General features: G+C 39.1%; 1 protein-coding gene across 1 annotated transcript in view; it reads right to left on the bottom strand.

Moving 5' to 3' along the window:
* The window catches only part of ABCC4 (ATP binding cassette subfamily C member 4), a 211,660-nt gene that overhangs the window by 6,210 nt on the left and 178,427 nt on the right, over nt 1–27,023 (bottom strand). Inside the window, exon 32 of the mRNA XM_018568481.1 lies at nt 10,948–11,053. Coding sequence (XP_018423983.1) covers nt 10,948–11,053 — 106 coding nt within the window. The remainder of the gene's footprint in view (nt 1–10,947; nt 11,054–27,023) is intronic.

Genomic DNA, 27,023 nt, shown 5'->3' with positions numbered 1-27,023 from the left:
AGCAGCTTGTAAGAAAGAGCTAGTGCACTGTGTGGCACTGGCCTCACTTTGGATATGGGATTACTACTGACAACAGAGACAGGTTTGTTAATGTGGAATGAATGATGAGAGTAACCCTAGACAGATTGGTAAAGGAAAGCAAAAATAAAGCTGAAAGGGAATTTCTAGTGCTTTTGCACATATCTAAAATGCATTATATCTTATTTGTGTGGTCAGGTAAGTTACCTACATACTTAAGTACATAGTATTTGAGGTTGAATAAAGACATTAGTCCATCAAGTCCAACCTATTAGGATCTCATTCTAGGAGTACCCGTACCACTGTATATTACGGTCCCTTAAGAAATCGTCCAAAAGTTTCTTGAACAATTCCACATTCTTTGCTGAAATCACTGTCTGTGGCAGTGAGTTCCAGACCCTAACTGATCTTACTGTGAAGAACCCCCTTCGCCCCTTGTGCTGGAATTTTTTTTCCACCAATTTTAGGTGGTGGCCAAGTAAATGAGTAGAAACCTATCTCTTATCAGATGGCTCATCTAAAGTTTCAACGAGAGCCAGCCACGACAAATTCATTGATTTTTTAACTGAATAACAGATTTCAACTTTTTGTAACACAAAAGTTTTTGTATTAGCACATTATTATTTAAACATAAAGTATATATATAAAATCAAAAACTTTTTTCACTTCCTACAGACTTTGTAAAACCCCTGCCATGGTTTTCTGCCGTGTCCTGGGACCAAATTAATGTGATACATGTATTTATAACAATACAGGGCTCAAGAGGAGAATGGGGGCAGGGGCAAAGTCGAAGGTTTATAAACGTAACCGGTTTTCTCCCTTTCTTTTTCTTTTGGTGATAGCTCTGACAGCTTATGTAAGGGTTGGGGGATGCGGGGAATTAATAATGCTGATTTGAAAAATACTGAACTTGCTGTTTTTGATATATATGTTAAAAGCCTGAATTTAAAATATGTTATGGAATTCTATCTTATGGAAACCAATAAAAACTTTGAAAACAAAATATATAACAGTTCTTTTTTCTTTTAACATATAGATCAGTTAATGTTAAGATTGTCACAATTCCAGGGATGTGAGCCTACAAGCGAGCAGCTGACGTGGAATCCCCTAGGGTGTGGGGATCCGTGAGGGGGTCCCTGTATTTTGCCAGGGACCCCCTCACGGAAGTTAAGGCATAGTTGCTTGCTAATCCCAGGTTGCAACCACTGATTTCACCCTGCTCACGTGTGGAGAGTACCTGTATACACAGGTTGGAAGAGAAGGTGGCTGTGTTCCAGTCATCGCTGGCAAAGGTGAGATGGCAGCAGAAAAACATATTTGATAGAACTAAGGCGAGTCGGAATACGAAGGGTCAATCCACAGAAGAGCAGGTCAGGAGCTAAGGCAAAGATTGAGAGAGCTCGGAGGCAGCAGAAGTGTTGCTTAAGCAAAGCAAGATGGTCTGAGCAGGATTTAAATAAGGAGAAAGATAGGAGGCTGGACAGGAAGAAGCAAGGTATAAGAAAGGACCGGGTGGGGTGGGCGACAGCCATATCTGCTAGCTCTGTGCAGCAGGAGCAGAGCACATGCTTGTAGAACCACAGGTGCCAGCAGACCCACAGCAGCAAAGAGGTAAAACAAATGCAAGCCTGTTTAAAGTAATATTAAAGTGAAGATGGTTTTAAGCAATTTCAAATACTGATGAAATAACTCATAATGGATGCTGCTGCACGCCTGATGTTTAAAAGTTCTAGTTTCCTGGTGAATCAGATGGTCCCCTGAGCATGTGTCCTGCCCTCCTGTTCTAGAGTGACTTCTTTCTCAAGCAGAGTGCTATGTAGTCACCCTTTTATGTGCTAGTAAGCTGTGTGTGTGTCTCTCCAAACACAAAGACACAGAAAACCAAGCTATTCTTCTCCCCCCTGGCACCCTCTTCTACCTCCACCAAGCTAGTAGATGAACTGTTGGTTGCGTCTGCTCTGTCCCTTAGTAGCAGCTGTTCAGAAACATGATGATTGTAAGTATTTGGACAAAAAGGTAAAGAAATGCTTTGCTGGGCAATGTATATTTGTTTAATCAGGATTCATTATTGAAAAAAGTTTGAGAGTTTAATACTACTTTAAGCACAGCTAACAGATCAGCTCTGCAGCTGATCTATGACACAGGTGAACTTTAATCTCTATTTGTTCTTCCTAAAGGACAAAAAGATAAACAGTGAGTGCCATGCAACAAAAAGCTTTTTATAAAATGTTATTTGTGTGGCCAGGTAACTAAAACATCAGTTGGTTTATTAAAAAAGAATGTAACTGCAATATTTCCAGTTGTTTACAGCTGCTGAAGGGCAAGGAGGGAGCAAGATTCCATAACTGTGATTCATGCCTCTAGCAATTTAATTTGCATTTTTACGCACAAATAAAATTTAAAGAAAAAAAGCGTGTTTTGTATGCCAGTGAGCTTAACAGATTATCCTGACCTAGGTTAAAGGTGAAACTCACAGAAATCTGTAATTTTGTATTGTAAATCATAGTCAACACAATTTCCTTTAAATCATTTAAATGTAATTTGATCTTTTTATCTGCCCACACAATAATTAAGACATCCTATAATTCAATGTTGTTGTTTCTTTTTCAGTAGATGACAGCAGTGTGCCAGAACACACAGAGCAAATGACACTGGTCCTTCTATTCAAGTTACATCACACTGGAAAACTGGTTCTCTACACATTTTAATTGGTATTGTTGAAAAAAAATAACAACAGTCATGTGATTGTTTATTTGTGACATCCAGATGTCAACAGCGCTGAAATCAGAAGTAATTATGAAAGCGACCGTATCTTGAAAGTCAAAAATGACTATAACTCATAACAGACTTGATACTATATATTCTGCTAATAGATACTTTTGATGTAATGGATACCTCATCTGATCTATTTTCCTAAACATACAACACTTTTGTTAAAAAATTCCACAGGCCAGTTAACAATTTTTTTGTATATCAGTTTGCTGTTCTGTACATTACCTCATTATTAAAAGGGACATAAAAGAAATATTCATTAAATCACAGAGTATGACCTTTGCTACTGGACCTGTTAAGGACAGAGGTCAAGCACAAATGAATTACATTCAACCGGTCAGTAATATTATGTACGGTTACCCTTTTATACACTAGTAATAATGAGAAATTTGGCAGCAGCAGAAAAAAGACTATCTCTAGGAATCTTAGTTGGGGAATGCTGTAGGGCCAAACAAAAAAGGTTACGTAAGTAGAAAAAATAAGAATGTGCTGAGTAAGTAACAAGGTGGATGTATGTATATTATAAGGAGGATGGATGGTAGAGGCTTAGAGTGTGGAGATAAGGGACAGGCACGTAATTCTCTCCACTTGTGGACTGTTGGGTAGCGTAACTGATATAAAAACCACCTAAAAAACAACCAGGTCAAAGTTACAAGTGTTCCATACAGAACACAGAAAAATGAACACGTAATGGAGCAGACAGAATCTGAATAGTTGCCCATGGCAACCAATCTGCTTCTATTTTTCATTTTCAAAGCTTAACTGAACAAACTGAGAATCTGATTAGTTACTATGGGCAACTGACCCATTCATTGAATTTACTTTTTTAATATATTTTGTAGATCAAAGGGTGACCTTAGATCTGCATATGAGATCGTTTTTCTTTCTATTTTTTAACCATGAATAATTTTAAGCATCAATATTTAAACTTTGTTTTCATTTTCATAAAATTTTATATAAAATATATACTTTTTATTTACAGTAGCAATGTAAAGATTAACAATAGTAAAAAAATAAAATAAAATAATATTTTAAATAAAATAATTTTTGAAAGACCAAAATTGAGAAAGAAAGCCTAGTTTGTCCCCAAATAAATGTATATATTACTTTGTTATCCATCCAAGTCCATAAGGGTATACCAGTATGAGAGCTGAAGTGGGTAAAGACTCTGTAATAGTTTTGCATGTGCATCTGTGTTAATGTTTTATAAATCTTGCTTGTATGTATATTTTTAAATTAACTCATTACAAAGGCAAACTATGCTTCCTGCTTGTTACTGCTACTCAGTGATTGTGCTCCTCTCTAATAAATGCAAATCAACCACTGTGATTCGGTATGCTCACTATATTACCTGACTTGTGCATAGCCACTAGAGAGAAAATCTGTATCTGTATGAGAGCTAAGTTTAAATGAGAAATACAACTTGAAAATAATAAAAAAACAACAAGCCTGATCAAATTACATAAGAAATTGTTATTTATAGCAAAATATTTCTTTTTTTACGCTACAGTTTATAGTTTCTCTATAGTTTCCCTACTATGTAGCAGACCTATAGTTATTTACTTACTTTTTCTGAAAAAAAAATAAAAAACCAGCTCAGGCATCCCTTCAGCACAGGTAATGTGACCATTGCCTAAGGTAAGGATCAGTATTCAGGCAAAGTTGCTGACTGGACAACCTGGCCTGATTTTCACTTTTCACAGAGACCAAGTGCCGAATGCCTTGCCTGAAAAGCTGGAGAAAGTATACATATGCCACCTATGTACTTTTGCTATTGTTGTAAAATTGTTGAATCAAAAAGCCATTACAAATAATTTTCTTCCACAAAATTTTTTTATGGCAAAGGAAAAGTATCATGATTGATCAGGGTGTATTAAAGGGCCATCAACAAAAACCTCATCTGTTTTACAATAAAGACCTTTATCAACATTCTTTTTTTATTATTCTATAAAAATAAACAAAGGCACATGAATATGGAATTTGCAAACTATACATCAGCACTTCATTCTATAAGAAGTGAAAAGATCAAAAATTATCTACCATCAAAGATATGCAAATAGTGTGGTCAATGAACTTCAAAGGGAAAGGGGAAAAGACTGGAGATCAACTTAGATTTTCAAAAGTGTTAAAAAGGATAGATACACATTAGGAGAATAAAAAACAGAGCATGACCAGTATCAACTTTGATAAACAATAAAGATAATTTACCAAGTTTTATGGATTAATGTTTCCAATTACCCATTATGTTGAAGAGGAAGGCAAGAAAAAAAGGTAGTGAGTGCCAATATTTTCTAACAAAGATTCTCTGGACAGTTATCCAATAGAATTAAACTGCCAAATGCCACTCTTTTAATGTCCTTAAACAGAAACAACAACTAGCCAAGAACAACAGGCTGCTCAGAATGAACTGCATAAATTTCAATATGTCAGATATTTGGGTCATTTTACAAATACTTCTGTAAAGTTCTTAGAAGCTAGTTCAAATAAATGTTGGTGCAAGTCCTACTACCTCTTTTCAGGAAAACAATAATGATTTTGGCTCAAAATATTTTTTTCCAAGTTAAAATGTTTGTTTTAAAACTAATGTTTATACCCATTTCACACATTTAACATGGGGGGCACCTATGACAAGGATTCTTTATAAAGAGAAAGCACAAAAAGGGCCTTTAAAGATAAATGAAAATAAATTACATGTGTGACATGAAGCAAAATATAACTGCCAAAGTTCAACACATTGAATGAAAGCACACAGATGCATTTCCGTAAACATTTCCCCAGATAAATCTTTCCAAATGACTTGCATTAAGAGCTTATATAAAAAGTCAAAACTATGTAAAAAAAAAATCAACATAATTGAAAATGGCTAAGGAAAAAGAAACACGACTGAGCTGAACTTCTTACAGAAAATTATGAATTAAAACTGGATGAATCCCTTTAGAAACCAGCAAGTAAACAACAGTCATGATAATGCTATTCATTATTTCGCAGATGTTTTCATATACCTCTTTTGTTAGTCTTCATAATAAGCAACAAAAAAATAAGTCCCAATTGTATTTATGGGGAGAAATAATCCAGGGGAGAACAATGAGATTATAATGAGTTTAACAATAGTAATTAAGTTATGTTATGATGACAATGTTAATGCTGAACAGCTTTATTGCCAAATTGCTTACAGTACTTAACTAAAGAGAAGCTGGCTTGTTGAAGATCAAAGCGACAATTATGAGTTTTATTTTTGCTTTATGACTGCTCTGTATTGCTGTGATGCATTTTAAAATTCTTGTCATTATTAACTGACACAACAAAATTGTTGCATTTCAATCATTGATCATTTGATCTCTAAAAGGGCTGGAATTCACATCCATAAATTACATAAATTGCAACGTGCTGGTTTAAGTACATGCATGGAGTACTTAAGTACAAAGTAAGTATTTGACAATGAATTTCCTTCCAATTCAATGACACCATATTTGAATATAAGGAAACCTTATTATAAAATACATTTAAAGTATTTAAAGTGTATGTACAGCCCAAACTTTCTTTTTAGAGTAGGGAAGGGTTGAATCTCCTTTCATGGTATTTTTGGTATTTATTTATTTTTTGCTGTCTGTGTAATAGAAATTTCTCTTTACTTTCTGTCCCACAGACGTAACAGGAAGTAAGTGGAAATCTCCCAAAGTTAGGAGAATTCCTCATTTAGACAGTAGTCCCTGGAACAGATGTCCCTATTAGAAGATTTATCTTCACATTTCGTTCTGGGGATACTCCATAATTGACCTAAGGGTCACGGGAGGACATAAACTAGCGTTCTCCCGTGACCCAAAGCTCAGTATATCGCGAGCTACAGCTACATTACTGTCGAGATCCACCCAGCTGCGTGAGTGACAGCAGGCTCTGCCCATCTAGAGGCAGAGGCAGAGCCAGCTGTACCCACCCCCTCCCCCGTCCTTTCCGCCAGTCCTCGCTGGAGGATCGGACAGGGGCGGGGGGAATCCCAGCAGGAAGCCGTGAGTGACAGTCACGGCTCTCTGCAGGGACATGATTGAGAAGTGAGCGAGCGACGGTATGCGTTCGCTCACTTCCCGATCTATTGAGCCGACGTGTGACAGTTTAATTGTCACACGTCGGCTTGAACTATGAGGTTGAGTGATAATCACTCACCTGATAGTTCTCCTTTAAGTAAATTGACCCCCTCTATTCTGTTTCTAAGCAAATACAGTCGAAATAGCTGTGTGGGAACACACAGAGACATAGAGATTATTACTGTTGATATAGCTGTATGTGAGAGATTAACAGCCCACTATGTGCACTAAAGAGAACCAGTCACAATTTGGCATATAAAACATGTAAATATTAAGTCCAAAATCCTAAAGTACGCCTAAAGAATTACAATAATTTAAAATGGGATATCAACATTCTTGCACAAGCTAAAAGTGACAGCTTCAATTTCACATAAAATAGCCCATCAAACAATGAATTATTTTTACTTTTTAAATGTATTATTTGATCAATACATGTGCAGGATGTGCACACTATGTGCTACCATTTGTCAGCTGTATTCCAAATAGTGTTAAAATGAAATGCCACCTTCAGATACAGTAGTTAGCATATTTTAAAATAGGTTGAATGCTACATCAAGGAATTCAATATCTATCAAGATAATGGTAAAAGGAGGTCATATAATATAAAACTAGTGATAGCATATAGATAGCTTATCAGAATAAGTTATCTAAAGTTTCCTGTAGCATGAATAATTATGTGCAAACAAATCTCTAACAAATCTAATACAGCCAAAAGACTTTTCCTCTGGGAATCCCATAATTTGGAAGGATCAAACATCTATTATCTTTGGGAACTTTAGCATACAGCTGCTTAGCCTGGAGAATATGTACCAAAGCAAACGAAATCCAATCTGTTTGGCTGTGAGCAGGGGGGTATCCTTGACTGACAGCTAAATAGGCTGGGCCGGGATGACTCATAGGTTGTTAGGACACCAGCGGCTGCTGGCTACCTACCAATCAGCCTGAGGGGAAGCTGCTCAGTATTTATCTTCCCTACAGAAGGTCGGGTTTGCTAGTGGTGCTGTCTGGGCAAACTTGCCCATAAATTCGTGGTTTGGGCAAACATGCAAAGTTCATCGTGAACCCAACTAAGCAGCGAACCTGAACCTTATTCCTACTCACAAGGTACCTGGAGTTCAGCATTGCTGTTACTTCAGGCACATTTTATTTAAGTCAAGTTCACTTTAAGCTTAGGTAGTTGAATCTTTAACAGAATTAATCATACAATAATTTGAACAAATCTTAAAGAGGTGGAAGTTTGATTTTCTTTAATTAACAGTGAAAAATCAAAACTAACCACTATTATGGCAGACACACATCAATTCAAGTGTTTTGTTATTTTAAATCTTAATTAACTATATTGAGAAATAAAACAACCCTGTCACCTTGGAAACAAACCTAATCTGTGGGTGACTGGTAAAAGAAGTAGATAAATACTCATCCTTCTGCCAGATGAGAAGACAAATCTTCATTTTATTCAAGAGCTCCTGGTGTATTGGACAGCATATCCCCCACTGTATGCTATGGTTCCTCTCGTTGACCCCTACAACAGGACACTGAAGTGACGGTTCGGCGAAAGGAACCAAAGCAATTAGGTCACTTTAAAAATTCAATCAGGATTAAAAACTTCTATCTACATTTCTGCTGTGATCCTGTTAAAACACCATATGGCTTAAAGGAGAACTATGCGGTCAGGGGTGTGGAAATTTTAGAAAAAACTACTTGTCAAAGGACTAAAGCGGGGGCCGAATCTACTTGTCCCTCATGACAATCTACTTGTCCTGATAAAAAAAAAAATAATGTTAACCAAAAGCGTATTTAGCAGTGCTAAGAAGCAATCTCATTGGTCAGTGCCATCAGGTGACTGCGTTGACCAACGAGTGCTTGAATTTTGCGAGCGAAATTCAGAATACATGGAACAGGCACAGATAGTACACCCGTACTGGCGTTCTAAAATAGTGACAAAACAACTTGCCCGGCGCCCGGAACTACATGTCCCCGGGCGTCGGGCGATACGAATTCCACACCCCTGGGGGTTAAGGCTTTTCCCCATAGGGAAACGGGAGGACACAAACTAGCATCCTCCCGTCACCCTAGGCTCAGTATACCGCGAGCTGCAGCTCGCAGTATACTGAGACGCCGCAGCTGAAGCGGATCCCGACAATTATGCCGGGATCCGCCCAGCTGCGTGACTGACAGCTGGCTCTGCCTATCTAGAGGCAGAGCCAGCTGTACCCGCCCCTCCCCCGTCCGTTCCACCAGTCAGCGCTGGCGGATCGGAGCGGGGAGGGGGGACTCAGCCCCTCCCCTGTCATGGCAGAGAGCCGTGACAGGATCGAGAGGTGAGCGAACACCGGTATGTGTTCGCTCACCTCCCGATCTACTGAGCCGACCTGTGACAGTCTCATTGTCACAGGCACCTAGAACTATGAGGTCAGTGAAAAGCACTCACCTCATAGTTCTCCTTTAAACATTTTTTAAATTAGGACAATTATCTAGCTGACTGCTAATACAAAATGTATATTCAAGTAAATGTGCTGTACAATCCCTGTTTAACAACACAGGCATTTGTAATGACAATTCCCCCAATTAGAGGAACAAATCAGTTAAGACAACGCATACTCTTTTGGTATAACTTTTCTCATCTGAGATATTAGTACAGAAAATCACAATCAAAGAATAGGTAAAGACCATCAGTGAGCTAAGCAGCCAATGACTAGTGAAAAAATAACAAAGTTTTGACTTATGTCATGAAGTGTGTTTCTTGGGAGTAGGATTTTTGTACACACTATAAATACCTTTTCACTGCGTTAATTGAAGGACACAGCGGAGATCTTGAATATTTGACCATAGAATCGTAGTGCCACCTTCAGGAGTAGCACTAGGCAAAAACACAAAGGCAGAGTCTAGGGGTGGCCCCTAATGGTGGCCAAACTTCGTATTTTCTAGAGGCAGCTTAGTCACCAAGCAGCGCATAAATTCTGACTGAGTGTGTATTTCAAAATCCTTAAAGAAAAAGAAAAAATCCTACAAAAATTCTACTTTCTCTTCCATTTAATAAAGGACACAGAGGAGATCTTGAACTTCTGACCATAGGGATGTCCCAAAGCAGTGTTTACTGAGGGGTGGGAAACAAAACAATTCCCCTAAGGCAGAAAAGTGGAATGCTGCCTTTAAGACACACAAGCTGCAAACAGGACATGGAGACATAAAAAGGTAGCCTGATTAAGGAACGTGGCCCTAGAAGTCTAGAGCCCCCGAGAAAGAAGCTCAGAAAGAGATACTTCCAATGGAAGCAGTGGGTGCAAGGGAACTCAAAAGCACAAATTCAATCAGACAGAGTAGAAAAAAAAAGTCCTACTGAGGCACAAGGCCATCAGCTCAGACAACACACCTCACAGAAATTGTAGGAACCAGGAAGGCATCTCAGTAAGCAAAAAGGAAAAGAGGAATATTCCCAATAGGTTCAAAAAGAGCCAAGCACCAAGAGAACAAACTCATTGGAGTCACAGGAGAATGTACAGAAGAGGCTGTCACGCCCTCTACAAAATCCCAATCATGAAATGAAAGTCTAGCGGCCCTAGAGTGTAACCCAGATGACACATGAGTGCCAATGTAGAAATAAAACCCAACTGTACACATACACTTATGCTTTAAAGAAGTGCCTGTGACCAAACATAATCACCAAAAATGAGTGCTCCAATTTTATCAATATCTCAATACAGTAATATCTCTAAGAGTATAAAATATAACCATTTAACAACCAATGCAGCACTGATGATAATCTATTGGTAGAAAATTGTCATCTAAATTCAGTCTCAAAGAAATTGAAAACAAATTTAGTTGTGAGATTGCCCAGAATTAGTGCTGACAATGTTTCTTATAAATCAGCTAGTTCGGTATAGCTATATACACAAATGTCTAAAACAAAACCTATTTTGAATTCACATAAAAAAGCATGCAAGTAACACAAACGCAATGCTTCCCTGGAAGAGATTTCACGTATATGTGGTATACATGTAGTTAATGCATAAAGAAACATTTAATCCACAATGATAAATTGTGTATCCAAAATGAAATAGGCATACATAAATACCATAATTTTATCACTGTCAATGATGGTGTTCAGCCTGTGTGCAATTGTCAGTACTGTGCAGTCAGCAAACTTTTCCCGAATTGTCTTCTGAATCAGTTCATCTGTTCTGTAAAAAAACAAACAAACACACATGAGTGTATAGCAGTGCAGATTGTACAGTGCATGTGCTAAAGTATTTAATAGACTACATAAATTGAAGGGATATGGACTGGTTATACAAGTCAATATTTACATATATTGTTCTTAATAGATAAGGTCCGAAAGTGCCATGTTCTGGCCAAAATAGCGGTGCATCCATTCTTTCTTTCCTCGCCGCTGCTCTGTGTCCCAGCGTGGTGGAGAGAAACTGTCACAGGCGGCTGAGCGCTGCGGGAGATGAGCGCTGTGATTGGTTGACGTCTCTCCTTCCCACACCGCTCAGCCTCCTGTCACAGATCGGGAGATCAGTGTTGGCGGAGACAGGCAGTGCTGTCACAGGAGGCTGAGCTCCGTTCGCTCCTGTGACAGCATGTCACGAAGGAGAGCGGTAGAAACACTCAGCGATCAGTGATTGCTGAGTGTTTGTAATTAATTGAGGACATAGTATGTTTACTATATCCTCAATTATGAATGAATGGGAAGTGATCTAAATCACCTCCTGTTCATTCATGATTGTGGATATAATAAACATACTTTGTCCTCAAGTTATGAATGAACAAGAACACTCAGTATAGAGGATTCCTGTTCATTTATAACAGAAAAAGAGAAAAAGAGATTGAGGACTCTGTGTAAAAGGGAAATATCTGTTTAGACCCCCAATATTTCCCCAAAGCTTCTAAAAGTAAAGTAAAAAATAAAAATATTTAATAAAAATGAATAAAAATAAAATATAAAATAATTAAAAGTTTATAAAAAATAAATAAAAAATATATTTTTTTAAAGTTAGAATAAAAACATTTTCGGTTTCGGTCTGACATTTTTTTTCATTTCGGTGCACCTCTAGAACATTTACTAGTGCACAATGCAATTGAGTGGCAGTATGTCCACACTCTATTCCCCACCCCCTGGGTGATTATCCCGTTGCCCTAATAGACAAGTAGCATTTCTTCCCTATTAGGTTGCTGATGTCAAAGTGGGAGAAGCTTCTAGCCACACTGCCTTAATACCAATGTCCTCAGTGGATTCTGCAGATGAGCAGAGGTCATCCATTGGGTGGGAAGTTCCCATTAATCTGTCTTCTGTGCATTAGTTGATCAACTCATCCCTAGTTATTTATGGTCTGCTCCTAGAAAATGAAATAACTGTTGACTGGTATGAGTCTATGCATGCCCAGCTTTTTACACTAGAAAATGTTATTTCATAGTCATTCCTATTAATGTACTCTAAAATAAGTCCCAACGTTTACATGTTCCTGTTCAAAATTACTAGAATATAATCAATTAAGTGGAGCCAATATCCCAAATCTGGCTACACCTCCCATATATGCACTTCTCCTCCCACTTGACCATAAATAAATTTACTAAACTAGGAGCATATTTAGCTCCCATAGCAACTCCTTTCTTCTGTAAATAAAATCTATTTGCATACCAAAAATATGTATTCTTCATTGCAAAATCACGTCACTATAATCTATTTGTTCTTGTAGGGAAGTAGATATATTTTCTATGGCCTACCTTGCTGCTCTCTATCCCATCCTCATATTAATTATTTGTGTACAAAGATACCACATCTATAGTGTCAAAAATTAGGTTATCGTAAAATGGAATTGTATTCAGACAATTAGTAATGAGTCTAACAGAAAAGTTTGTGAGACTCATGTGATCGGCCCCATTTGCAGGTGTGAATGGGGCCAAAAGCTCCCACCCACAGCTGTCTGCACACAGCTGTTTTTACGTAGTCTCACTGCCAATGACCTGCAAAAAGGCAGGTTTTCTCCAATTTTCCCTCATGAAAAAAATTAGGTTCCCTGTATGCATTCTATTTCTTATTTTTAAAATCCATCAATGGATGGTATCTACTATAATCTGGAACAGCAATAATATGATATGAATACTCCCCTTTAAAACTCCCTCCTCATTGCACTGATCCCTCTATTGTCTATAAAATCTTCCCTATCACCATCCATCTCCTTATAGCTCCACCCCTCTGTATAGTCCACTCTTGAATTGTTTATCAATCTCCTTCATTCCATTTTCTGCAGATATAATTTTTTGGTGTTAGACTTCAAAGACACAAATTATCTTTAGGTAATTGCCATCTATAAACTTGTTTTTTCTTTTGATAATCCCAAAAAATCCCTTTGGTACTTTTTTCTTTTTACATAGTTACATATGAGAAGAAAAACCTAAACAGAACGCTATGCCCACAATTACCCACTGTTGATCCAGAGGAAGGCAAAAAGCATGGTTTTTATGTTCTGATTTTTCTTAGCAAGGGCTTCCCCCATTTTTTTAAATACTTCTCCCTACCCTAATTTCTCCCTAAATTCCTTAATATTATTTTCTACCTTTTTCCCATTTTTATTCTTCTTCCTTTGTTTAAACATGCCTAGGAATTTCCTCTCACGTTCTCAAAGATTTATATAACTCTTCCATAGACCCCTGATCTATCATTAGGGGGAAAATCCCATCTCGACATCTTAGGGGCAATTTCTTTTTTACATACTTTTCTAGTGACACTAAATCCCACCAAATTCCACTTTTTTTGTGTGTGCCTTCAATGTCTAAAGTACTTTCAAATTCACCAGATAAATGTTCTCCGATAAATGGGAATGGAAGGATGGAACAGAAGGGGAGAGCAATTAAACAGAGAGGGTGTGAGAAAGAATAAAAAGAACGAGAGAAATCTAGAATAAGGATTGTTTAATCTCAGTTAGGCAGCATTAACAAAAGAAAAAAATATGTTCCCAAAGTGAATTTAAATAAATTAATTACAAACATTGATTTGAATAGGTTTGTGAGAAAATTGAAAAAAAAAATATTATGCAACTCTAACTGGGCCCAATGCCAAGGCTAACCCAGGGGGAGTGGGAACCAATTATATGCATAGTGAGCTAAGAAATAAATCAGTTTTTAACCCTCAAAATGCAACAAGTATTGCCCTGAGGTTTTTAAACAGATAGTGGATCATGATAGAAGAAAATTAAAAGTAAAAAAATAAAATAAAAAAAATAATGAGGCAGATGACATTAAAAAACAAACTGAGAAATTCTAAAAGAAAAATACTATAGATGTCAGACTAACTGACAAAGGTGGAGGAGTTGTAATAATCAATAACGTTAACAAAATAAACCAGAAATCTAAAAAGACATAGCTGTGCTCTTCAACGACTGTGGTGCAAAACTAGGCTTCTGCAAGACTTCACCCTGTATAAAGCTGCCCTCCTAAAATATAATCCCTTCCTTCGTGCTGCCAAACAGACTTATTTTGTCACTCTCATTAACACACTCTCATTCAGACCCCGTCAACTCTTTTCTACTTTTAACTCTCTACTATGTCCCCCACCGCCTCCGCCCACTAACTCGCTCACTGCCCAGGACATTCCCATTCATTTAAAAAACAAAATAGATACAATTCGGGATCAGATCGCCATTGTCCATTCATCTTCCCCTATTAATGTACCAGACCCACCATCATGCTTGTTACTTTCCTCTTTTGACCCTGTCACCACAGAGGAGGTTACAAAGCTTTTCTCTGCCATCCACCTCACCACTTGCCCCCTGGACCCTGTTCCCTAACCACTACTCCGGTCACCCTCTTGCTCTATCCTACACTCTCTTACTCACATTTTTAATCTTTCGCTCTCTACTGGCATATTTCCCTCCCCACTAAAACATGCACTGGTCACCCCAATACCCAAAAAACCCTAACTGCCAACCTCAACAATCTCAGACTAATCTCCTTACTCCCATTCATCTCCAAACTCCTAGAACACCTTCTCTACAGCCGCCACCTCGCTGATAACAACCTTCTCGATCCCTTACAGTCCGGCTTTCGCCCACTTCACTCCCCTCCTAAAACTCACAAATGACTTATTAACAGCTAAAAACAATGGCCACTTATCCTTACTCTTGCTATTACACCTTTCTGCTGCTTTTGACACTGTTGACCACCTGCTCCTCCTCAAGAATTTCACTTGCTTGGCCTACAAGACTCTGCTCACTCATGGTTCTCCTCCTAACTATCTAAGCGCTCATTTAGTGTCACCTACAAATCTAACTCCTCCTCTTCCTGTAGGGGTCCCCCAAGGCTCTGCCCTTGGACCCCTTCTCTTCTTCTTCTACATCTCCTCCCTTGGTCAGTTAATAACCTCACATGGCTTCCAATACCATCTCTATGCCGATGACACTCAAATATATCTTTCTACTCCACAACTCACCCCCTCAGTGTCCTTGCGTGCCACAAATCTACTAACAAAATCTACTAAATCTACTGACATATCAGTCTGGATGTCACAACACTTCTTAAAACTCAACCTTTCAAAAACTCAGCTCATGATATTTCCTCCACCCCGTGCACCTTCTCCCAACATTTTCCTTGAGATTGATAACACAACTATCCAACCCACTCTCCATGCCAAGGTCCTAGGTGTCATCCTTGACTTGGACCTCACCTTTCTTCCCCACATCCAATCACTGTCCAAATCCTGCTGCCTTCACCTTCATAACATCTCCAAAATACCTCACCAATGAAACCGCTAAATTAATCACCCACTCCCTTGTTATCTCTTGTCTTGACTATTGCAACTCCCTCCTCATTGGCCTACCTCTACACAGATTATCCCCCGTTCAATCTTTCATGAATGCTGCTGCTAGACTCATTTACCTAACCCAACTGCTCAGTGTCTGCAACCCCCTCTGCCAATCCCTACACTGGCTTCCAATAGCCCTAAAGATAAAATTCTAAATATTAACAACGACTTACAAAGCCGCCTACAACTCTGCCCCTGGCTATATCTCAAACCTGGTCTCAAAGTATCATCCTAACCATCCCCTCCGCTCTTCCAAATACCTCCAGATTTCCAGCTCCCTCATCAACTTCTCCCATGCTTGTCGACAGGACTTATCTAGAGTCTCTCCCATCCTCTGGAACTCTTTACCCCAATCTGTCCGACTATCTCCCACTCTGGATCTCTCCAGTGGTAAGTGTAATCCTTTTTCAGGAGTATACAAAATGTGAAAAAAGCTTTAAACAAATAAGCAAAATTATGTGGACAAACTGCAATCAATGCTAAGTGATCTCAATGTCACCATGTAACAATACCCTTATCTATTTAGAATGAGACAGATTAGTGCATCATAAATGAAAAATTCACTGTGTAGCTGTATATCAGCTGAAATGAAAACATAGTCAGATCATGGTCAATAATCGGTGATAATCTATCAAACGGAAGTTCAAATGTAGCAGTATACGAACAGACCGCACTATCCAGAGAATTCCAATACTGCAGACTTTATTAAAATTCACAGCAAATCCAGTATGTCAGTGAAAAAGTGTATAAAGCTACAAATGCCAGCACTGCACACCCCCAACCAACTACAACCTCTCACATGTTTCACCCGAAGGCTTATTCATAGAGGAAGTTCAAATGTGTTAATAGTGTATAGAGTCCAAAAAAAATCGAAGCCCAAACATTTCTCCCAACATTTTCCTTGAGATTGATAACACAACTATCCAACCCACTCTCCATGCCAAGGTCCTAGGTGTCATCCTTGACTTGGACCTCACCTTTCTTCCCCACATCCAATCACTGTCCAAATCCTGCTGCCTTCACCTTCATAACATCTCCAAAATACCTCACCAATGAAACCGCTAAATTAATCACCCACTCCCTTGTTATCTCTTGTCTTGACTATTGCAACTCCCTCCTCATTGGCCTACCTCTACACAGATTATCCCCCGTTCAATCTTTCATGAATGCTGCTGCTAGACTCATTTACCTAACCCAACTGCTCAGTGTCTGCAACCCCCTCTGCCAATCCCTACACTGGCTTCCAATAGCCCTAAAGATAAAATTCTAAATATTAACAACGACTTACAAAGCCGCCTACAACTCTGCCCCTGGCTATATCTCAAACCTGGTCTCAAAGTATCATCCTAACCATCCCCTCCGCTCTTCCAAATACCTCCAGATTTCCAGCTCCCTCATCAACTTCTCCCATGCTTGTCGACAGGACTTATCTAGAGTCTCTCCCATCCTCTGGAACTCTTTACCCCAATCTGTCCGACTATCTCCCACTCTGGATCTCTCCAGTGGTAAGTGTAATCCTTTTTCAGGAGTATACAAAATGTGAAAAAAGCTTTAAACAAATAAGCAAAATTATGTGGACAAACTGCAATCAATGCTAAGTGATCTCAATGTCACCATGTAACAATACCCTTATCTATTTAGAATGAGACAGATTAGTGCATCATAAATGAAAAATTCACTGTGTAGCTGTATATCAGCTGAAATGAAAACATAGTCAGATCATGGTCAATAATCGGTGATAATCTATCAAACGGAAGTTCAAATGTAGCAGTATACGAACAGACCGCACTATCCAGAGAATTCCAATACTGCAGACTTTATTAAAATTCACAGCAAATCCAGTATGTCAGTGAAAAAGTGTATAAAGCTACAAATGCCAGCACTGCACACCCCCAACCAACTACAACCTCTCACATGTTTCACCCGAAGGCTTATTCATAGAGGAAGTTCAAATGTGTTAATAGTGTATAGAGTCCAAAAAAAATCGAAGCCCAAACAGAAATATTCCAACACCGCTGTGCAAGTGTCCACGAATCCCCTCTGGGGTGCGCACTCACCCCACGGTTGTGGAAAATAAGCAGTGTAGATGGATCAGATACATCCACGTTCAAGATATTCAGCAGTATCCCGTCACTCGAGCATTGGTGGGATCATAGCAGGTCTCCTGCAACCCCCTGAGGACGTCGACTGTGACGAAACGCGTCGGGGCGGGCCTACTCCATGTGATACCACGCTCTATCAGGAAGTACATGCCCTGCGGATGCTGTATTTGGCTCTGTAATTTGACCGGCCGTTTTTTGCTATTTTTTTTTAAATACTTGTTTATTGACACATTACATTGCAGACATCAGTGCATTGGACAGTGACAGAATAATAAATCAAAAGAAAGCAAAAAATTATTATTCCAATAACGTTGTAAGCATTGTGACCCTATTGGTCACCGACTAACATTGAGCAGTACATATAGACCAAGACTGTTCGTCACACTACTGGGTAAAAATCAGATGACTATATGAGAGAGTTTGACTCAATACTCCTCTCCGGTGAGACCCTACTACCTAGGTGTAGTGCTCCTGCCCTCGCAGGTCGCCCAAGCTGATCACCCCGGTCCCTCCGAAATACGGCTGGGTCAGGAAGTGATTTGCCTGTACAAACCGAATGATGTCCTATACACTGCAATTACCAACCTAATCATTTAAGTATGCCAATATGGCAACAAAACAGAACAACTCCTGTGCAGGGATGAGCCACCCCCCCCCCGCTCCCCCCAGCCATCCACATGAGCCGAACCTCCGCCCTCATGTGCTGGGGGACTGAGTAAGAGAGCGTGGGGCGGACCACTCCAATGTGGTTACTCTCGTCTCTAGCCCCATTACCGATCTGTAAAGTAAGAGGAAGGAGATCAGGGAATGAGCAGAAAAGAAGGCAAAAAGGGAAAAGAAGAGGGAAACTTACAGTGCACCGGCCACTACTCCGTAGCCAACATATGTCCACCTCGGAATTCATCATCCTCACCCATCGCTCCGCTGTGTCTCTGGGATCTCTCCCATCTCCGCCACGTATGCAGCGGAATGTGTGAAGTGCAGCCAGAGCATCCAGGTGGATCTAAAGCGTTCTTCCTCATTCTGCATGGAGGCTGTCAGGTCCTCCATGCGGTATATGTTGTCCACTATGTTTAGCCAGAGTCGTACCGAGGGGGGGTTGGTTTGTCTCCACATCAAGGGTAAGCAAGACCTAGCCGCGTTCAACATATGTACTGTTAGGGATTTTTTGTATCGTTTGAGTTTAGTTGGGGTCATATGTAGGAGAAACACCCCAGGATCATCAGGTAGGGGTTCAATCACCAGTTGGTTCACCATCGTCCTCACCGCATTCCAGAAAGGGCGTACGTCAGGACATGCTCAAAAGATATGAAGCATGGTGCCCGGTGCCTGATTGCACCTCCAGCAGAGCGACGGGATTGAGGGGTCAATTTTATGCAAGACATGAGGGACTCTGTACCAGCATGACAGTATCTTATACCCCTGCTCCTGATATTTGCAGGCCATGGATGATCTATGGGCTAGGGCCAAAATCGCTGTCTTCTGTTGCTCTGTAAAGGTCCTACCCATCTCGGACTCCCACCGTTACACGAAAGAGGGGCAAAATGACTCAGGGGGTGAGCACAGCTACCCGTATAGCCAGGATAGAGCGTGTCTAGTCGGTGCGCCTGCGTCACACAGAGTCTCGAAGGGGGTGAGTTTACGTGCTAGTCCCCCCACCCCAGGCACTGAAACCAGAAAGTGACGAAGCTGGTACGCACTCCACACTTCAAGAGGAGGGTCAAGCATATGCCGGATGGCCTCCAGGGGCATCCACTGATCACATAGAGTCTCACAATAAAATCGCGGAGTCGAAACTTGTCTATAGCTAACAAACGTCTCAGCGGGCCCCTCCCCATTCCCGGGGGGAAGTCTGGGTCACCCAATACCGGAGTCATGGGAGACGGATACGGGGATATGTCTGTGGATCGTAACGTTGCCCTCACGGAAGTCAATGTCGGTGCAATTAAAGGATGGGTCGACAGCTCTGGTGGCAGTAGAGAAGAGAGCCACGCTAGGCCTGTAAGTGGTGCCCCAGATTCGAGCAGGTCCATCTCCACCCACCTTTTCTGACTGCCATGACAACACCAGTCTAGGAGTCTGGAAAGATGAGTCGCCTTGTGGTACATCCGAATGTCTGGGAGGCCTAGTCCCCCCCTATCCTTAGGTAGAATCAGTAGGCGGTATGCAATCCTCGGCCTCTGTCGTGCCCAAATGAAGGACACAAACAGCCGCCTCATGCGGGTGAAAAAAGTGGGGGGGAGGCGGATCGGTAATGTCTGGAGCAAATACAAGATCCTCGGGAGAGTCGTCATTTTAAGAGAAGCGCATCTACCGAACCAAGTGAGAGTCAATTTTTGCCACCTGGCCAGATCCTGTTTTACCGTACCTAATAATGGGATGAAGTTTTCTTGGTACAGTCTGTCAGGGTCCGCTGTAATCCGCACCCCAAGATACTTAAGGTAGGTTGGCGCCCCTATTTTAACTGTAAGTTTTCTATGTTTTTTTTTTAAATAAATGTGTATACTTGCCACACTATGAGGAGTTTTCTTCTATGATCCCACCAATGCTCGAGTGACGGGATACTGCTGGACAGAATATCTTGAACGTGGACGTATCTGATCCATCTACACTGCATATTTTCCACAACCGTGGGGCGAGTGCGCACCCCAGAGGGGGATTCGTGGACACTTGCACAGTGGTGTTGGAATATTTCTGTTTGGGCTTTGATTTTTTTTGGACTCTATACACTATTATCACATTTGAACTTCCGTTTGATAGATTATCACCGATTATTGACCATGATCTGACTATGTTTTCATTTCAGCTGATATTCAGCTACACAGTGAATCTTTCATTTATGAAGCACTAATCTGTTTCACTCTAAATAGATAAGGGTATTGTTACATGGTGACATTGAGATCACTTAGCATTGATTGCAGTTTGTCCACATAATTTTGCTTATTTTTTGCTTATTTGTTTAAAGCTTTTTTTCAAATTTTTTACACTCCTGAAAAAGGATTACACTTACCACTGGAGAGATTCAGCACAATCATTATATGTGTTGTATATGAAGCACTTATAGCGCTGCACACTCATTTCTTTATTTGTTTTGACTTTAAAGTCTATAGCGCAGCAGCTCTTACACCCGATCTTTCCACAAGCGCAGATTTCACATTTTCTATATCTCCCACTCTGACTGCCTTTAGACAATCCCTTAAGACTCATCTCTTCAGGGAAGCCTATCCCACCTCAAACTACCACTCAACCATCACATTCTCAAATAATTCATCCCCACACAGCTACCTCCTCGTGTATCACTTGCCCCTCCCTTTTAGATTCTAAGCCCTCAAGGGCAGGGCCCTCCTTACCATCTTGTCTTGAATTATATTGTGATTGTAATGTCCTCCTTATATTGTAAAGTGCTGCACAATCTGTGGGCGCTATATAAATCCTGTATAATAATAATAATTATTATTATTATTATAGGCTTATACGCTTAAGATTGAGAAATTATTGGGAGATGAGGAAATATATGGAAAATTGCCAAAGGATCCAACTAAAACTTGTACATAAGAACTCCAGGAATTAGTGAGAAATAAAGTAGGTAGGATATATCAGATAAAAGTAAAGCTAAATATCTAATTCCATTGGTATGTAGAACACCTACTATTTATTATGTCCTGAAAATACATAAAGATTTGATGAAACATCTTGGGAGACTTATTGTAAGTGTAAAGGATTCCATGGATAGGGGAATATATAGATTTTTATCTACAACCCTTATTAGCAAACAAAACTCCAGCATACCTGAAAGACAGCATACATTCGATTAAATGTCTCAATAGGATAATTTAATTTTTGGCACTTATGATGTAGTATCTTTGTACACAAATATTAAACATGGGGATGGGAAGAGAGCAGCAAGTTGGGCCCTAGAAAAATGATCTAATGCCCTACAGGAACAAATAGATTACATTTTGAAGTGCCTTGATTTTGAAATTAAGAAAAAAAAAATTTTTGGTATGGAAATAGTTTTATTTACAGAACAAAGGAATTGCTTTGGGGGCTAAATATGCCCCTAGTGAAGCAAATGTATTTACGGCTGGCTGGGCGGGAATATATATGGGAAGCTTTGGTATATCGGGACCACCTAATTGATGGTATTCTAAACATTTGGAAAGGAAACAAAGAAATATTGGGACAGCTTTTAGAATATATTAATATGAATGTCTATGAGATAACATTTTCTAGTGTGATAAATGATAGAGAAATTCATTTTCTGAACCTAGCAATTTTCAAATAACAGGATAACATTTGCACAAAAACATTCTTCAAAAAATGCAGATGGAAATGGTTATATACCCACAACTAGTTGCCACCATCCTAAATAGATTACGGGTTAACACAACTGACAGATTAAAGTGAAATTGTACAATGAGGGAAGACTATTTAGAACAGCCGGGCCAACTAATTAGGCTATTAACAGAAAAAGGGGATAACAGGAAGTATTTAGAATAAATTAAGTATTAAGATAGCACATACAGATAGGGAATTGTTTAAGGAGAATCACGAAGAAAAAAAACCTCAAGATTAATAGCCTTTATTTTATTGCAAATTATAGCATGCAATACAAAGACATCCAAAAGATTATTAATAATATAGGCCTATTCTGCGGAAGGAAATTATATTAGGGCCCATGTTACCTTAAAAAAGTATATCATATGGTATTTTTGCAGAGAATTTTTAGCACACATGTATCTATTTATTTCAGTTCAGTATTTGTGGAACAAATTAGTGGTGAGCAAAGGTTATAGGTTTATCACGTACATTGTTCAACAATTGCTTTTAAAATATTCCTTTTTACAACTTTAAAAATATTTCCCTAAATGATCACCTACATAGGCATCATCCTAGAGTGGGACCAATGTGCCTGAAGGTGATTCTATCTTTGAATATGCATGTGTCCACGCCACATTTAGGCACAAATGAGCTGTGGTGGAGCTCAGTGAAGCATTACCCACATACCCCACTAGCAAGCCCCCAAAGATGGCAAGTTGGGCCAACAAACAACACATGTAAACATCAAAAGGGAGGAAGGGTATTAAGCAGTCTAAACTGTTCAACTGACAAGTATTGTCTATCACCAACTTATAACCAATGTACAGGTCAGTAACATATATAGCAAGCTCTTTCACCATTCAGGCAAGGTCCCTCGACACAGACAAGTAAGGCAGTATTAACATGGCTGTATTATTATAACACAAGTTTATATTTCTACTGCATTGTAAATGCTTTACATTTAGCGATGATCAACCTACAGTATAATAAACTACCTAAATATAAAATGTCTCCAGCCAAAACTAATTTACAAAACACATTCTGATGGCAAAATTACATTTGTAGCTTTTCTTGTACACACGTTTAAAAATCACATTCAAATGTTTAAAAAATGCACCTCCCATTCCCAAACAGTGACAGTGCTTTTAAAAGTGTACCTAATTAAACGCTGTATTCTGGCAGCAACACATTTGAACATGAATACCATATAGCAGACTAAAATGTATAGGAAAACTTTTTCAAGCTAACAATGAGAATACTTTGTGAAGGACAACTATTGTGCGCATTCTGCAGAAATGAAGAGGTTAGCCTAATATAACCCAAGACTTCATTATCATTGTTAGCTACTTTCAATGGGCAGTAATTGAATGTGGGTAGCAAAACAATGAATTGCACAGTAATGCACAACAAGATAAACATCATGTCCAAGGTTTTGGAACATTACACATTTTTATCTGTCTCTGTCTTTAAGGGCTGCTCTCTATTCAAAGGTTAGACTATGGAAAGAGACATTTCACATGCCCGCATTCAATTCATATCTGCTGGAAATAATGGAAATGTATTAGATTATCCTCTCAAGAACAGAAAGGTATACAATAGGGGAAAGGTAGAGAACAAGTATATTTGTACAAATAGTTTGGTATGAAAACTTTTGCCACACATATTTCAAGGTTTGACTCATACAAAGGTGGGTGATGCCAATTAAAGGTTCTGTCACAAACTATGACATGAGCTGCAAGTGCTGCTATACAGCCCATGTTCACAATATAGTTGTCAAGTGCTCTAATAGTATACAGTCAAACACAGTTTTCACTCACAAAATAAAACAAGTGTCTTATCTAAGCACAAAACAGCTGTTAATAAACCACCATTTAAATGTCAATCACATAGATTAATCTTCAAAAGAAATGTAAATTCCTCACAAAGTTTCTCATACGCCTTAATTAATGGAGATTTTAAGCTGTAATGCTTGGAGGAGGGTGATTCATGATTCTTAATGCAAATGTTGAGGATTAAATTCTACTTTTAGAAACAGCACGTTTTTTTTTTTCTAAACAGAGCTCTAGTCTTCATGTGACTGTCATTTATTGTTTCATACTAAGAAGAAAATGCCGAAATTGACTTAAATCTGCATTTGCAATTGTGATAATGTTTATTTTTTTTCTAATATACTTTATCAGAGAGCTCATACCACTGTGTAAAGATTCATATTTTTGGCCAAGATATACATATATATATGATTTATTCCAGACCAAGTACAAGTACCGATACCTGTCCAAGTACTCACAGATACCAATTACTGATATATTTTTGTTTATTGTCATGTGAGTTTTTCTAAAACACCACAGACTAATGATTTCAGGACAGTGGCAGGGCCCCAGGGCCTAGTTGCAGCTGCAACTGATGCGTCCCTGGTAGTTCTCGTGAAAATGCCAAGTATCGGCACTGGTATCTGTGCATCCCTAATAAATATATATTTATTAGGGATGCACCGATATATCGGCAGCCGAAACATATCGGCCGAAAATTGCACTTTTGGCATAATGCCAAAAGTGCAATTTTTCTGCCGATACAGCGGCACATGCCTGCTTTCTCTCCTCCCCGCTGGGCGGTGCTCCGTGCCCCAGCGGGGAGGAGAGTTTTAGACCCCTAATATTTCCCCAAAGCCCCTAAAAGTAAAGTAAAAAATAAAATTATTTCATAAAAAATGAATAAATAAAAATAAATATAAAATTAAAAAGTTTATAAAAACTAAATATTTTTTTTTTTAAATTGAGCGCTGCGGGAGGAGAGCGCTGTGAGTGGCCGGCGTCTCTCCTCCTGCACTGCTCAGCTTCCTGTCACAGTCTGGCAGAGCAGTGTGTGGGCAGAGACAGCTCGTGCTGAGCTCTCCTACCTGCACCGCATCGCCCAGCCTCCTGTGACAGGAGGACATAGTATGATTTTTATAGCCTCAATTATTAATGAATGGGAAGTGACCTACATCACCTCCTTTTCGTTCATGTTTGTGGTTATAGTAAACATACTATCTCCACATGTTATGAATGAACAGGAACACTCAGAGGATTCCTGTTAATTTATAACAGGGGATACAGAAAAAGTGATTAAGGAATCTGTGTTCTCAATCTCTTTTTCTATTTTAAAAGGGAAATATGTGGGGTCTGTTTAGACCCCTAATATTTCCCCTAATACTGGTGGGCATGTTGGGATAGGCAACTGAGTGCTCAAGTATCTGAAACACGATTCAGAATAGTAACTGAATAGTAACTGGCCCTTTACAGATGTACAATCTTCAGAGAACCGATATATAAATTACTCTATAAGAGTGAAGAACACATTTCTTAGCTGGACTGACATAGCAGAAGCTGTAAGTGTCTTGGAGAGAGGATCCAAGAAGTACAACAATGACAATTGCATTTACCAGAAGAGATAGATAAGTGGACACAATAAAATCCACTACAACAGACAGGGGCAACAAGCAAAAAGACAGATGTTGGCTAGAGTGGCAGAACATGGCACAGGCCCTTCTTTTTATAAAACCATTTTTTAGGAAAAGCAGTCTCAAAAACTGGGAACAAATAATTGTAACCCTTTTAAAAATTGTAGTAATAACAGAGAGCATTACTAAGGATAGATTTAAACCCTATTTTCCTAACAAGCTACTTCTACTATCTACTGTATAGATGTACGATGAAATGTTCAGCCTTTCTAGCCTTCATTTGTTGCTTTAGCAGGTACTGTATGTACAGATGTCAATATAGAGAACTGCTTCATGAAATGCATTTGTAGCAAAGCTACTGTGGAAAGTATTAGACACAAATATGACAGCATTACTGGTCAGGCTACCATCTAACACACACTCAACATAAAAAAGAAGGTAACAGACAAGGCTACATACACATACCAATAACAACACCTGACACAGTAGGTATTAGAGTTCAAAAGCTATTAATACTTCTGCCACAAATTCTTTAAGGATAATTTCATATTTACCTAGATTGACAGCTTTTTTTTAAAACTACATTTGCAATCTGTTTTAAAATAACCTGAAACTATGATTCTAAACACCGCTGTAAATCAATCACACTCTAGTTTTTATTTACTTATATACTGTATTTAGTTATTCAGGGATAAATCTAGGTTGCTGAAGAGGATGAAAGACCACCTAGTATGAGAGACACACTGCCCAGAATAGATAGGAAAAACAATTTATAGTTGAGTAAAGGGGTTGAAGTGTGGGGCTGATATGCAAGCACCACTATCAAAATGGACTGATGCATGGGGAATCTAAAGACATAAAAATAACAGAAATGTTTCATTGAAATATAATCAACTAAAGGTTATAGTTTTTAGTGTTTTTTTCTTCTGTTAAGTAAATATTTTTATCCTTTCCTGCCAAAAAAAGTACAACCGGGAAAGGATTTGCACAATACAAGTAGCCATGTATAAGTGTTCCATCTACTGGATATAGTTATCCTTTCTTTTGCTCTGCAGTGGGGTGGGGTTTGGGAGTTAAAGAAAACCTATACTCATTCTTCACCTTGCCAACTCCCTGTTGGATTGCATATACCCTCTGTTGTTGTCTGTGGTTATACTATTAGACATGTAAACTACTGGTATAGGTATCACTACCTTGCTTCTCTCTGTCTGGGAGTGGAGGAACATGTCAGATAGTGAGATCTCTACTATAGAATCCCTGATATAAATCTGTCTGTCATGGGGAAGAAACTGGTTGTCTGCATTATCTGCAAGATGAGTTTAACTATGCCCAAAGTCAAAAGTAATATTAGATTTGTATAGCATCTTATGCAGCACACTGGCATTGAATAGCAAAAACAGGAAAGCTTTCAATAAGCTCTTAAAAAGATATATGGTTAGCACTGGTCTTTGGATCCAAGTACAGGTACATTTTAAGGGCCCCTAGAC

This window comes from Nanorana parkeri, unplaced genomic scaffold (genome assembly GCF_000935625.1).
Source record: "Nanorana parkeri isolate BGI_ZX_2015 unplaced genomic scaffold, ASM93562v1 scaffold1195, whole genome shotgun sequence".
Taxonomy (NCBI): Eukaryota; Metazoa; Chordata; class Amphibia; order Anura; family Dicroglossidae; genus Nanorana; species Nanorana parkeri.
The sequence above is the reverse complement of the archived record's forward strand: the minus strand, read 5'-3'. Positions and strand labels throughout refer to the sequence as shown.